Genomic DNA, 13,230 nt, shown 5'->3' with positions numbered 1-13,230 from the left:
CAGGGATCCATCTCATGAGACTATACGGAGTCAAGAACTACACTCCTTCCTTTGTTTAAGAGCAGTAGAATCTGTCCCATCCCCTGACAGGGGGAAAGGGTTTTACTCAAAGTATTTTCTCTTGATAAAAAGATCCAAGACGACTGAACAATTTTGTAAAGTCTAAAAAGTTTTGTATGGTGACTGTGGTGGCTATAATCCCCTCTTTAGCAGCAGAAGACTGGCTTTCAGTCGACCTACAGGACACCATATAGCAATACATCCCCCACACAGGAGATACCTGCACTTGACCATGGGCCAGGATTATATTCAGTGGCCCCAGGGGTGTTCTCGAAGGTTTTAGTGGTAACAGGTGTTTACCTTTGGCAAGAAGCAATTTTAGTCTTCCCGTATATTGATGACTGACTACTGAAGGGCGGATTTGACAAAGCAGTACTAATCAGACAGCACTGTTCGTTTTCCAGGAGTTGGGTCTCCAGCTAAGCGTAAAGAAGTCAAAGTTAGCCCCTGTACAGAGAATACGATCCATAGGGGCATATTTGGATTTGCTAGCAGCCAGATCCTTCCTTCCTACAGACAAACTCATAACTTTATCTAGTCTGGTTGGGACAATTCACAGAAGCCCCCATACTACAGTAAGAAACTGTTTGCATCTTCTGGGTCATAGGGTAACATGCACCTTCATGATTAAGCATGCAAGATTATGCCTCTGCTGCTTTCATGTCTGGTTCAGGAGGACCTCTTTGTCAACCAGAGACAGCATGGACAACAGGTTACGGTTCCTCTCCTGGTAAAGATGTCCCTGGATTGGTGGAAAGATCAATGCAATGTCTGCATGGGCTTCCCTCTCATCTGCCCAACTCCAACAATAACTCTGACAATAGATGCATCACTGTTAGCGTGGGGAGCATGCCTCAATGCACACACAACTCAGGGCAGATGGTTTCCTCAGGAAACCGGTCTCTACATCAACTTGTTGGAACTCAAGGCAGTCAAGAATGCCTGCCTTCAGCTCCGACCCCTCATTTTGTGCAACTCATTCAAAATCATGATAATATACAAAGTAGCTCGCATGATCTGTGTCAACAAACGGAGGAACACGATCTCCCCTCCCTGTGTGCCGAAGCTATAAAGTTATGGAACTGTTGTATAGCCCATCGGATTGAAATCTCAGCCTTTTACCTTTCTGGAGTCCAGAATGTCACAGCTGATAATATGCTCAGCAGGTGCTTCTCCTGGGACTATGAATGGGAGTTGGACTCGCAAATCCTTCATGGTATATTACAGAGGTGGGACTTCCACAGGTGAAACTATTTGCAACATCAAGTAACAGGAAATACTACTTATTCTGCTCAAGAAGAGGCTTAGGTCATCTCTCTTTCACAGATTCCTTTCTCCTTCCTTGAACAAAGGGTCTGTTCTATGCAGTCCCTTCACCACCACTAATTCTAGGAATGATGAACAAGATAGGGCAGGACAAGGCCAGGATTATACTTGTTGTACCGACCTGGCCACGGCAAGCTTGGTATCCTTACCTGCTTCACCTTTGTCCAACCGGTGCTCAAGCTTCCTACCATTTCCCATGTCCGCTCCCAGGATGCAGGTCCTGTGCAGCACTCCAAGATGGGGGTCCTCCATCACCAAGCATTGCTCTTAGATGATTCGCAGGATTAGAATCCATCTGCTCGACAGGAGTACAAGTTTTACTAAACAGTAGGAGGGAATCGACTTGAATTACTTACCTTCAGAAATGGAAGAGGTTCCACTACTGGTGTCACTGTCATCACCTTGTTTCTGAATTTTCTCTGTTCTTAGCCATCTTGAATTATCTACTAGACTTTTTAAAATGGGGTTCATTGATTAGCTCTGTTAAGTTTCGTCTTGTCACAATATCAGCTTTTTCTAATTTTTGCGCACCCTATATCTTTGAGATTTATTAAGGACCTGGGGAATTTTACACCCGCTTTCCCTCCCCCCCCCAGGTTAAGAATGTTAATCCCACTTTGGCTCTCAAACTGGTACTTAGATGCCTTATGGGACTTCCTTTTGAACCTATGGCAATCAGCTTGCTGCTTCACTTATCTATATAGGCAACCTTTCTAGTAGCTATCATGTCAGCCTGCAGGGCTGGAGTAATTGAAGCTTGGATGGCAGACCCATTATTTACAGTATTTTTCCAGGACAAAGTCTCGCTACAACCACTCCCAAAGTTCTTATCTAAGGTGCAGTCAGATTTCCAACTTAACTAGTCTATTCATTTACCAGTCCCCCTCACCCCACCCCAACCCACATAAATCTCAGTGGGAGACTTCCCTTAATACATTAGATGCAGGATGAGCATTGGCCTTTTATCTGGATAGGACTGAGCAATTTCAGAAGTCACCTAGACACTCTGTCTACATCACAGAAAAATCAGAGGGGTCCACGATCTCGTCACAGAGCCTGTCAAGATGGATCCCTGAGTGTATTACTGTTTGCTCTAATGCAGCTGGTGCTTTGCTCCAAAGGATTGTAGCACACTCTACCAGATCACAAGCAACTTCCACAGCATTGCTCAAAAACATTCCGGTTTTTGAGATATGCAGAGCTGCTACATGGGATTCAGTGCATATCATTTCTAAACAGTATGCCTTGCTCCACACAGTCAGAGCTCATCCAGCACTTGTTGTACTGTCTTCAGTCTTGGACTTGATTCCAAAGCTCCCCGCTCCCTGTGAGGAGTCTCCTGAAGTGGAGCACCCATAGGGACACTACTCGTTGAAGAAAAGGTTATTCACCCTGTGCAGTAACTGGGGTTCTTTGAGAGGTGTCCCAAAGGGTGCTCCACTACCCAGCCTCCTTCCCTTCTGCTTCAGACTGTTCTTGATGGACGTTCAGATAGAGAAGGAACTGAGAGGGCTGATTCATCAGAGCACCCCTAAATACCCTCAGAGCATGGCATGAGGTTATATAGAGGACATACGCAGCCCGAACAGACACTGCTTGTGGAAAATCTCCAGTCAAGGGCTCGAGAGGTGCATGCACACCTGAAGTGGAGCACCCATAATGGGGGACATCTCGAAGTTGTTGTTTTTTTTTTTAAGTGACATTCAAATAGCCAAGTGTGTTGAACTGAAGGTAGGAAGGACATCTATAAACTGAGCATCTTTCGTTTCACTTAGTCTTTTATCGCTAAAAAGTGTAATATTCTCAGAAAATGTTCACAGAACTCCCACTGTAGCTAATGGAGGCCATGTGCTCACATCAAGAGAAGAGTACACCCCAAAGTCACATTTATCTGAAACAATTAGCTTTGAGGGTCTTTGGATTTGTGCAGAAATTGAGGGTTAAGAAAGATTTTTCGCTATGCAAGACAGTGTTATAGTATTCCTTTTGATCCCATGAAAGTGCCCTCTAATTGGTCTTCGACTGGGAATATGTAATAAGTCTGCTGGGTTCTTTCACTGATATGACACACCACACATCTTGCCAAAGCAGCTACCAATGCATGTGCATTGACTGATTGAAAGGTAGAAATTGAACTCTAAGAAAATAAGAATCCTTCCATTACTTGGCATCTTTTGAGTCAAAAGTAAATGTCCTTCTAAAATATAAATGCTGTAGTGCAAGTACAAGTTTTTGGGCTAGATACAGGAATCTAAGCATGAAATCTTTGCCCTATGTTATGTAGAAGGTCAGACTACATGATCATAATGGTCCCTTCTGGGCTTTAAATTTGCAAAACTCTGATAGAGCATCATCATGTTTAACTGAACATAGTGACTATAGTTGGTTCCAGTTTTTTTTTTTTTTTTTTTTTTTTTAATAATTCTCCCTGTCTTACATTGTTGCTGAGAGTTAGAGGACATGGAAGTTAAAGAACAAGTAGTCAAGACTTTCAAACAAAATCTGTGTTGTTTTAATGAAACATTCAATAGTATTTCATTTATGTATTGAGCAGTAGGAAATAAAAATCCCATGATTTACGACACAATAGGCTCAATTGCATGCTTAGTTTTTTGATGCGTGACTTGTTCATGAGACTGGTGAGACTTTTGTGTCTAAATGAAATCTATAGAAAATTCAATAGTCCTCAGAACTTTTGCCAAAACAACCTTCTATTTTTCTGCTGTCCTAGTAAATAGCTCACATAGAAGACACACGTACATCAACATTCCAACTTTAGCTAGGGCATAACAGGTATTGTGGCAATAACGCAATCTTGTTGAAATTCATTGTACAAATATTCTTAATTCAAATAAAAAGATGTAAGTTTTGATATCCTTGTTTCAGTTGACACCAGTAGAGATACTGATAAATCTTTTCTCTTTCTTTTGTTTTGTTAGGATAACACCTACACCGCTTGGAGAGGGGAAGAGCACTGTCACGATTGGTCTTGTTCAAGCTCTAACTGCACATCTTAATGTGAATTCCTTTGCTTGTCTGAGACAACCTTCCCAGGGACCTACTTTTGGAGTTAAAGGTACTTAGTGTTTGCAAAACTTACTTCCTTTTTCATATCAAAAGGAAATATTGCATTTGGGTTTAGTTTGTTTTCAGCTTCTTAGTTGTTTTATTGAAGTGTAGTTTGGCCAGACGGTGTCAGTTTTCCTGACTAGCATGACAAGTGCACAGTCCTGCACTTAGGACGGAAGAATCCCATGCACTGTTACAGACTAGGGACGGAATGGCTAGGAAGCAGTTCTGCAGAAAAGGACCTAGGGGTTACAGTGGACGAGAAGGTGGATATGAGTCAACAGTGTGCCCTTGTTGCCAAGAAGGCTAACGGCATTTTGGGCTGTATAAGTAGGGGCATTGCCAGCAGATCGTGGAACGTGATCATTCCCCTTTATTCGACATTGGTGAGGCCTCATCTGGAGTACTGTGTCCAGTTTTAGGCCCCACACTTCAAGAAGGATGTGGAAAAATTAGAAAGAGTCCAGCGGAGGGCAACAAAAATGATTAGGGGGATGGAGCACATGACTTATGAGGAGAGGCTGAGGGAACTGGGATTGTTTAGTCTGCAGAAGAGAAGAATGAGGGGGGATTTGATAGCTGCTTTCAACTACCTGAAAGGGGGTTCCAAAGAAGATGGATCTAGACTGTTCTCAGTGGTACCAGATGACAGAACAAGGAGTAATGGTCTCAAGTTGCAGTGGGGGAGGTTTAGGTTGGATATTAGGAAAAACTTTTTCACTAGGAGGGTGGTGAAGCACTGGAATGGGTTACCTAGGGAGGTGGTGGAATCTCCTTCCTTAGAGGTTTTTAAGGTCAAGCTTGACAAAGCCCTGGCTGGGATGATTTAATTGGGGATTGGTCCTGCTTTGAGCAGGGGGTTGTACGAGATGACCTCCTGAGGTCCCTTCCAACCCTGATATTCTATGATTCTAGTTCAATATTGTCTCCTGCATTATGTTTCCTAGCGTTTTGTATATATAGCTTCTTCCCATTCAAGACTCGTTATTACAAGAGGCAAGGAGAAGGATTGAATGTTCTAACAAGTTTTTACCATCTCTAACTTGTAGGGCTTCTACGTTTGTTTAAATTACTGTGTAAACAAGTGCAACAGTGCTGCAAAACGTCGATGGTAGTCTGAGATGTTCATCGAGTAAAGTGATGAAAACAGCCATTCAGAGTCAGGATTTAATTCCTTCTTTGGTGCATGCTGTGTCTTCTTCAGGTTTAGTAATTAAATTAATTAACCTTGAGGGAGAATCTTTAAAGTATCCAATTTCATTTGAAATAGCAAAGTCATGAAAGTTGACACATCCTGCTTCAGGTTCGCTTACAAGTCTGTGCAGACATGTGGAAATTTCATGTTTTGCCAGATTTTGCTTTACAAGGTTGGTAGCATTCATCACTGAGATCACTGTCTAACTGCTGATGGCTTTTATTATTAATACACTTTTTTGGTTCCAGTGTTTGAGTGATTTCTGTAATAGAAATTAAAATATTGATTATGTTTAAGTATAAAAGCTGTGTGCTTTATTTCTTGTGTGTTTAAGGATTATTTCAGAATTGGTGTGATTCTGACATGACCATGTGCTTAATTGCTCAGGTGGGGCTGCTGGAGGTGGATATGCTCAAGTCATTCCAATGGAAGAGGTAAGACAAAAGATGGAAAAAAGACCATTACCAGCTGCTCCCCTGTGCTCTCAGGGTAAGGCGTGTGCGCAGGCAGCCAACTCTGGACATGATCCAGAAAAGCACTTAAAGCATATGTTTATGTCAGAGGGTAAAGTGGGATAGAGGGATTGCCTCCCTCATCCAATCACTGAGAGTTCAGGCTCTCCATCAGAGTTATGGAGAAGGCTGGCTTTCATGGTCTTCTACTAGGGTGTGAATAGAATTTTCCAATTGTAACAATGGGCAGCTGCTTCAATTCTAGAGCCGTGGTTATAGACCCAGTCAAAAAACAAACTCTGAATTACCTAAAGAATAAATATGAAGTGTAGAAAAAATGCCGATAGACTGTGGGTGTTAAAGCATGTTGCATGAAGTCCCAGCTATTATTCAAACACTACCCAATTTCTGGTGTACTGAAGAAAGTCTGCTAGCTGTGAGTAAGGTACAAGGAGAAACAATAGTATCTGACTTGCTGTTGTTAAGTGTTCTTTGTCTATATATCTCTGTTACAAAAGGTCTGAATACCTATTTCTTTTTTGCAGATGAGGGCAGGAACAGAGAGGCCCAGTAGTTTCAAAAAATGATTTAATTTTAAATACAGATTTCTTATTTATTTGGAGCAAAAGTCCTTCCACTAACGGTAGCCAAATTACATTATGTTCAACCAGATTGGCGAGTCTCTAATAATGATACCTTACTGTAACTGTTTTGAGAAAATGTCGCAAAAGTTAGGAGCTTTTGATGAACATCAGGAAAATAAAAGGGAAATTAATTTGATTCCAAAATAGTGATGCACGTGTGGGTGGGTCTCTCATATTAAAATGTCCCCCTCACAAAACGAAAGGATTTTTTTTTCTGCGTCTGGTTGAATTCATCCAGCTAGCAACTTTAAATTAATCTCTGCCAAAGATGACTTTATCCCTGGGCCTCAAATACTTCTGAAGAACATATGCTAGCCTTTGAAATAGACCAGATTGCTCCATGTGTGGAGTACTTTCAAAATATTTTCACTGGGGAAGATACTACCAGTCTAAGGTCTTTACTCTTCCTCAAATAATGCACCTTGGGCAGTGTGGTGTATTATGAATACACTTAGTGTATTTTTTCAGGAGCAAAATATAAATGTTTCATAAGCAGAGTGGCTAGATTGAGGGGGTGGATGAGGATCATCACATACATACACATGTCCCCCTACTGCTATCCATCCCATGTCACTATTAAACAGTTAAGGTCTCTGCACCAAAGATTTGTCTTTATATGGGTTTGTACCGCTCTAGCACAGTACAGGCCAGATTCTGATTGGGACCTCTGGGCACTACTTTTATATAAATATTAAATTTATGTTTCCAGCAAAGTCCAGCTCTCTCCCTCATATCCAACAAGTGCACTTGTTCACCAAGTATTTTTCCATCTTCTTCATGGTTATGAACCAGGTTTTGTTCAAATGAGAAAAGCAGTGAAACAGATTCTTTGGCCACTTCCATTCTTACTGAATGCGTGCAACCCCTTTTATGTGAGTTTATCATTAAGTAAAAGAGAACAGTTTTATAGGAGCGTCTTGTTAAAATATTTGCAGCACATCATTGTACTAAAAATTCTGAATCCTTTAGGGTGAAGATGGGTGATGACTTAATCATTCTGTAAAACACCAGAGATTTTACTCTATGATTTTGGATACATCTTTGAAGTGTAAGACTGACAATTCAAAGAAAAGGTTCCATTAGCTCATTTCATATCAGTAAATCATAATTTTTATAATTTCCTTGGAACATCTTTCTTTCTCCATGCTAAATAAATAAAATCAGCACATCTTCCCTTTCCCCCACCACATGCTTTAACTTTCCTGTAAAATTTGAGTGAATGTTTCTCTTGAAATCAACGAAGTGTGGAAGGAAATGAAACTTGAAAATTTTCAGCCAGTCAAAAGCTGATGATGATCTGATTCCAAGTTTTGATACTCCATTACATTTGACTTTGAATTTAAAAGTGCATGTGTCAGAGTTGTGGTCAGCGCATTAGATTCCATTCTTGGGTCATTTGGGTGAAGACAAATGACATCTGTGTTTTGTTTTTGTCTTGTTAACTGTAGTCTATCAGACACTGAGCTGAGACCAAGTAAATTCATTTGGCCTGTTACATTTTCAGTCTGTCTAATCATAATATTTCAGCAACACTGCTAAGTGGCTGATCTGATCTGTAATCCCAAAACTGAACAAGCAGTGATTGCTTTCATTAATCTGTACTAAATTAGTGGAGTGTGTTTAAATAAATTCTTGTATTTCATCTTCAATCTGTAGTTCAACCTTCATTTGACTGGAGATATCCATGCTATTACTGCTGCTAATAATTTGCTGGCTGCTGCTGTTGATGCAAGGATCTTGCATGAAAGCACTCAGTCTGATAAGGTGAGGTTTACCTGTACGATTTCCATCCATGGCTTTCTTTTGAAGTTTCCTGTAAACAGCTACGTAAATATTTTTTGATGATTATATCATTTTATAGTTCTTGTTTTGTCTCCAGCATTCTGTTCAGGGTGCTTTGAGAGCCATGGCTCTCTGCCAAACCCTTTCTTTTTGGACAGTATGTTTATTTACTGTATAGTCATATCATGTTTTTGAGACAAGAAATGATAGATAAGTGACACTGTTAGGTATTGATCCTAAGGTGTGCACTGGAGGGCTTTTACTGGGAAATAAGCTACCATATACCTTTTCTCTAGCCCCTAATGAACTTATTGTGAACTCCGCTTAATTGTTAACATGGGTTTTCAGAGCAACAGGGTATGGGAAAGAGATTCTTCTTTGTTTGTGGATCTTCTATTGTAACAGGAGAGCACAGCCTTATCCCCTTAATTTGCTGATAGTTATTGCTTCATTGACATGACAGACTTCTGAATCTAGATAAGTGCACTTAAATCTCTTTACAGGTACTGATTACAAAATGGATTATTTCAGACCTTGATTAAAATTTTCAAAAGCACCTAAGTCCCATTTCCAAAAGTAATGTAGGCATTTAGGAACCTAAGTCTCATTGAAAGTTAATGTGACTTGGGTGTTGAAGGGCCTAAATCACCTTTGAAAATGTAGCTTAGGCACTTTAGTCACTTATTTTCTTTTGAAAATTTGCTTGCTAGTCAGGATTTCTTTTTAATTGGTTAAATGTAAGTATACACTAACAATTTACATTGGTTCAAAAAATTTTATGAGATTATAATCTAAATGATTTGAATCAAGTTAGACTTTTATTGTATTTGTGTATTTTAGTTGTAACATTTTCTCTTGTGTGTGGGTTTTTTTAGGCTTTGTATAATAGGCTGGTTCCAGTAGTTAATGGTGTGAGAGAATTTTCTTCTATTCAGCTTGCCCGCTTGAAAGTAAGTTGCTAATGTATTTTCCCTGTTTTTTCCCCCAAGTATAATATATCTTATAAAATGGGCTATTTAAAATTATTTTTAACAAGTTACAGGGAGATTTGTAGCTGAAAGTGCCTTAATGTGGTGCACTCTTTCCTCGAGAATTTGGCTTTCCTTAAGGATTTAACAGGCTTTCTGGCAGCTTCCTGTTTTGCTGTTACAGAGTCAAGTTCCAATATTTTTTTTTATAAACTAGTATCTCTTTCCCCACAAAGTGAGAGCATAATGTTTTATAAGCAGACTCTCTTCCGTGAATAAATGTCAAGATGAGTTTTTTTGATACTTTCCATTATGGCGCAGTTACATGGGAAAGCTGAATTACTCTAGTGTTTTTCAATTTTTATTTTATTTTCTCATTTTTAAGAGGAACTTACTGGAGACTTGTTGAGAACTGCTGGCTGTCCACATTTCTCTGCATGGAGCGATAAAAATGCATTTCTCCACATATTTAATGTTTGCATATTAACTTTCATCCCAAATGTTCCCTGAGCTTCCCTGTCTATTATATATACCATGTGAGGTGGGAATTGGTAGTCAGATAAACAACTGGCTTATAGCACAATCTACCAATGTTGGAAGAGGGGAAATTTTGGCTACAAACACCTAGGACGTGCAATTTTGCTATGTCCAGCTTTGGTATGAAAGTTCCATATTACTGTTATAGTCCTTTGAGGAAGCAATTTATAGTCCTAATTAGGGCTATTTGACAGCCACTGGGTGGCAATGAATGTTTGCAAAGTGCTGATGGAGCCATGTTACCCTTTTTTTAGGTTAATATCAAATTGTTAAAAGATGGTTCTTTTAATTATGTATTTTTAGTTTTTGTGCTACTCAGTTGTCTTGTTGAAAGTAAAACAGGATATATGTGGTGTCTGTTTACCTCTGTTGCAAAGTGGCTCTCACACAAGTTTGTCTGAGAGAATCTATTAGAGAATATTTTTGGTTTGTCTTTGTTTACATTAGGGTGCCTGGAGAAAAAAAAGGTGCTGATACTGCAGTTATTCATGAAATATCAAATAGCTCTGCAGCGAGGGGTGGGTTTCTCTGTGCTACTAGAGCTTCAAATGATTTCTGCTTATTAACTTAAAAGCTTCTGAATAAGTGCAGCAGAATTTCTATTGCAACTCAATTATTTTGGTGTTAGTTTTCTGTAACTTTAAAAATAATTATGTTAAAAGAATATTAAGTCAAAGTCAAGCACTCACAAGTTAGGAAATGCCAGAAGTGAGGGTGCCTGTGCAACCTTCATTAGGACCTCTTTTGCATATGCATTATGATGCAATCTTTAACTACATGATCACATAGCAGGTGCTTAGCACCCACCGGCAGCCAAGCTTCCCCCAGTGCCTTCCACCTGCCGACAGCCCCACTGATCAACTCCTCCACCTCCCTTCCAGTGCTGAACAGTATTGCTCTGAGTATTCAGTATTTGTGATTGGTCACTTTAGTAATATATAATACTGTTTCTGCTTCCTGATTCAATGAACGAAGATTTTATGAGGAGGAGGAGGAGGGTTTGAATAGTTACTGACAGTGCAAAAACATCCATGTGAGTATTCATGACACTTTTGCTCTCTGCAAATATTTTTGGGTAATATGTTTGCAGAAAGTGAATAAAGGGGTGGTGAATATTGTCAGAACAAATTTGTGGTTTTATTCAAATGTTTGTGAACACTTTTTTCACATAATCCCCCAGTTCTACACCTACTGTTTGGAAGAATACTACAAATGCCGGGAGAGAGTGCTATTTAAAAAGAAATACAGTGGGGCTCTATTTTTAATGACAGTCTCAAAAGGACATCCACAACCTTTATTAAATAGGGGTTGGTAAAACTGGGGACATATGAACAAAGGCGTTTTTGTTCCGTACAGTACTGCCTGTTAATTTTAAATGTTTAGTGAAACTGACATTCAAATGTGTGAGTGTATTTGTGTGACTAAAACTAAAATTTATAAATGTTAACATTAAAAACCGAGTGTACTTGGTAATTCACTGAAGAATGCTTTCTAGGGCCAGAGGGGACACAGTCATTTTGTATAAAATCGGGATTCTATTGTACAATTTTCTCTTGGTTCATCTCTGTGCAGATTCATTTAAAAAAAAAATTGACATTGCTGAATTAGGAGCAAATGCTGCGGAACAGTCATAATATATTGTGCTGCTCTTTCTAAACGATAGGGTTTGCGGGGGTTTTTAATGTTGTATAGGAGCTGTTGAAATAGCACATCAATTAGGCAGACAGAAGTTTATAACTCACTGCACAGAGTAGTCATGTAAAGCCACACATGGATATTTGCAAGGACGTGTCCTCGGCCAAGATAAAGAGTTATCAGGCATAAATTATTTGTTAATTATCTTTTTCATACTGTCTCCTTTGTTGCCTCTTCTCTTTGGTTTATCTTAAGGGGGTGATGTGTTACATAGAGACCTTTTGGATAACTGCCTTTGAGTATTTCTCCTTTTTCCTCGCCACATTTTTCTCCATTGTTGTTATAGGAGCTTTTCTGTGTAGTTTATCATTTGAGCCTGAGCCTGAATGTTGTGATTTATTGAAGTGTTTCAGCCTGCTGCTTTTTTTAAAAAAAGTAAAAGTTTGTAAAAATATAAGAGGGGAAAAAACCAAAATGGGTTTGTATAGCTTTCTAAGCAGGAAGTCTGCTTTATTGCTTTTCTTCTCATTTTTGTCTAGAGGTTGGGAATAAACAAGACCGATCCAGGCACTTTAACAGCAGATGAGATTAATAAATTTGTACGCCTTGATATTGACCCATCTACTATAACATGGCAAAGAGGTAAGTATTAACGGTCAATAAGGCCTCACTTCAGCAAGGTACTTAATCCCTCTGCCTGTAAGCCAAGTGCCTAGGTTACCAAAGATTCATCTGGATGGAGCTGAAGAGGAAGACCGGGAACTATCTAAAAATGACCTAAAACAACATTTATGTTTAAATTTAAAGTCAATTACACCTCTACCCCGATATAACGCTGTCCTCGGGAGCCAAAAAATCCCACCCCCTCCGGAGCACTGCTTTACCGTGTTATATCCAAATTCGTGTTATATCGGGTCGTGTTGTATCAGGGTAGAGGTGTACATTGCTGTGCTAGATTAAGCAGGTGCTGCACATCATTGGAAAGCAGGAAATCTCCTTTTTTCAGTAGTAAAGTGGTATAAAGCTCCCAGTTTTACCCTTGGTGGATTAGGAGATAATAGATCTTAAATCTGTCACTGACTCAGGATTAAACCTGGTTGTTTTGGGTAAGAAGGAAGAAACATTTGTTTGGCAGGTTGATTTTTTAGAAATGGCAACTGTTTGAAATGGCAACTCGTGGGATTGAAATATTGAAATAAACCCTGGAGGAGCTGTATTAGTGAGCAGATGAACTGGTCAAAAGCTCAAAAGAAATATGTTTAGCATATGACCCTGTAACTTATCACATGACCCTACAATTTACCACATGGATATTACCTCCACTTATTATGTTCTGTTTAGATTTTTATACCATGCCATTCGCCATGGCATCTAAACATCTATAGTGTATGTTTTATATCAAATATCATGTATAGAACAAAGATGGATTTACTATGGAGAGATAGAGCCGTAAATTGTTCCTGTATTGTAGTGAGCTATCAGGTTTTATAAATTGATTATTTTGTTGGACTTAATGCTAAAAGGTGATCAGTAGGAGTTGGGGGCTTTTGACACCTTGCAGG

General features: G+C 39.4%; 1 protein-coding gene across 2 annotated transcripts in view; it reads left to right on the top strand.

Annotated features, from left to right (window-relative positions):
• Nucleotides 1–13,230, top strand: part of MTHFD1L (methylenetetrahydrofolate dehydrogenase (NADP+ dependent) 1 like) — a 219,306-nt gene that overhangs the window by 57,728 nt on the left and 148,348 nt on the right. For both annotated transcript variants that reach the window (XM_026649763.2, XM_026649762.2), the window contains exons 12-16: nt 4,326–4,462; nt 6,038–6,084; nt 8,403–8,510; nt 9,404–9,478; nt 12,208–12,310. In XM_026649763.2, the coding sequence (XP_026505548.1) occupies nt 4,326–4,462; nt 6,038–6,084; nt 8,403–8,510; nt 9,404–9,478; nt 12,208–12,310 (470 nt within the window). The remainder of the gene's footprint in view (nt 1–4,325; nt 4,463–6,037; nt 6,085–8,402; nt 8,511–9,403; nt 9,479–12,207; nt 12,311–13,230) is intronic.

Source organism: Terrapene carolina, unplaced genomic scaffold, assembly GCF_002925995.2.
Source record: "Terrapene carolina triunguis isolate 2854851 unplaced genomic scaffold, T_m_triunguis-2.0 Scaffold85, whole genome shotgun sequence".
NCBI classification, from domain to species: Eukaryota; Metazoa; Chordata; order Testudines; family Emydidae; genus Terrapene; species Terrapene triunguis.
The sequence above is the reverse complement of the archived record's forward strand: the minus strand, read 5'-3'. Positions and strand labels throughout refer to the sequence as shown.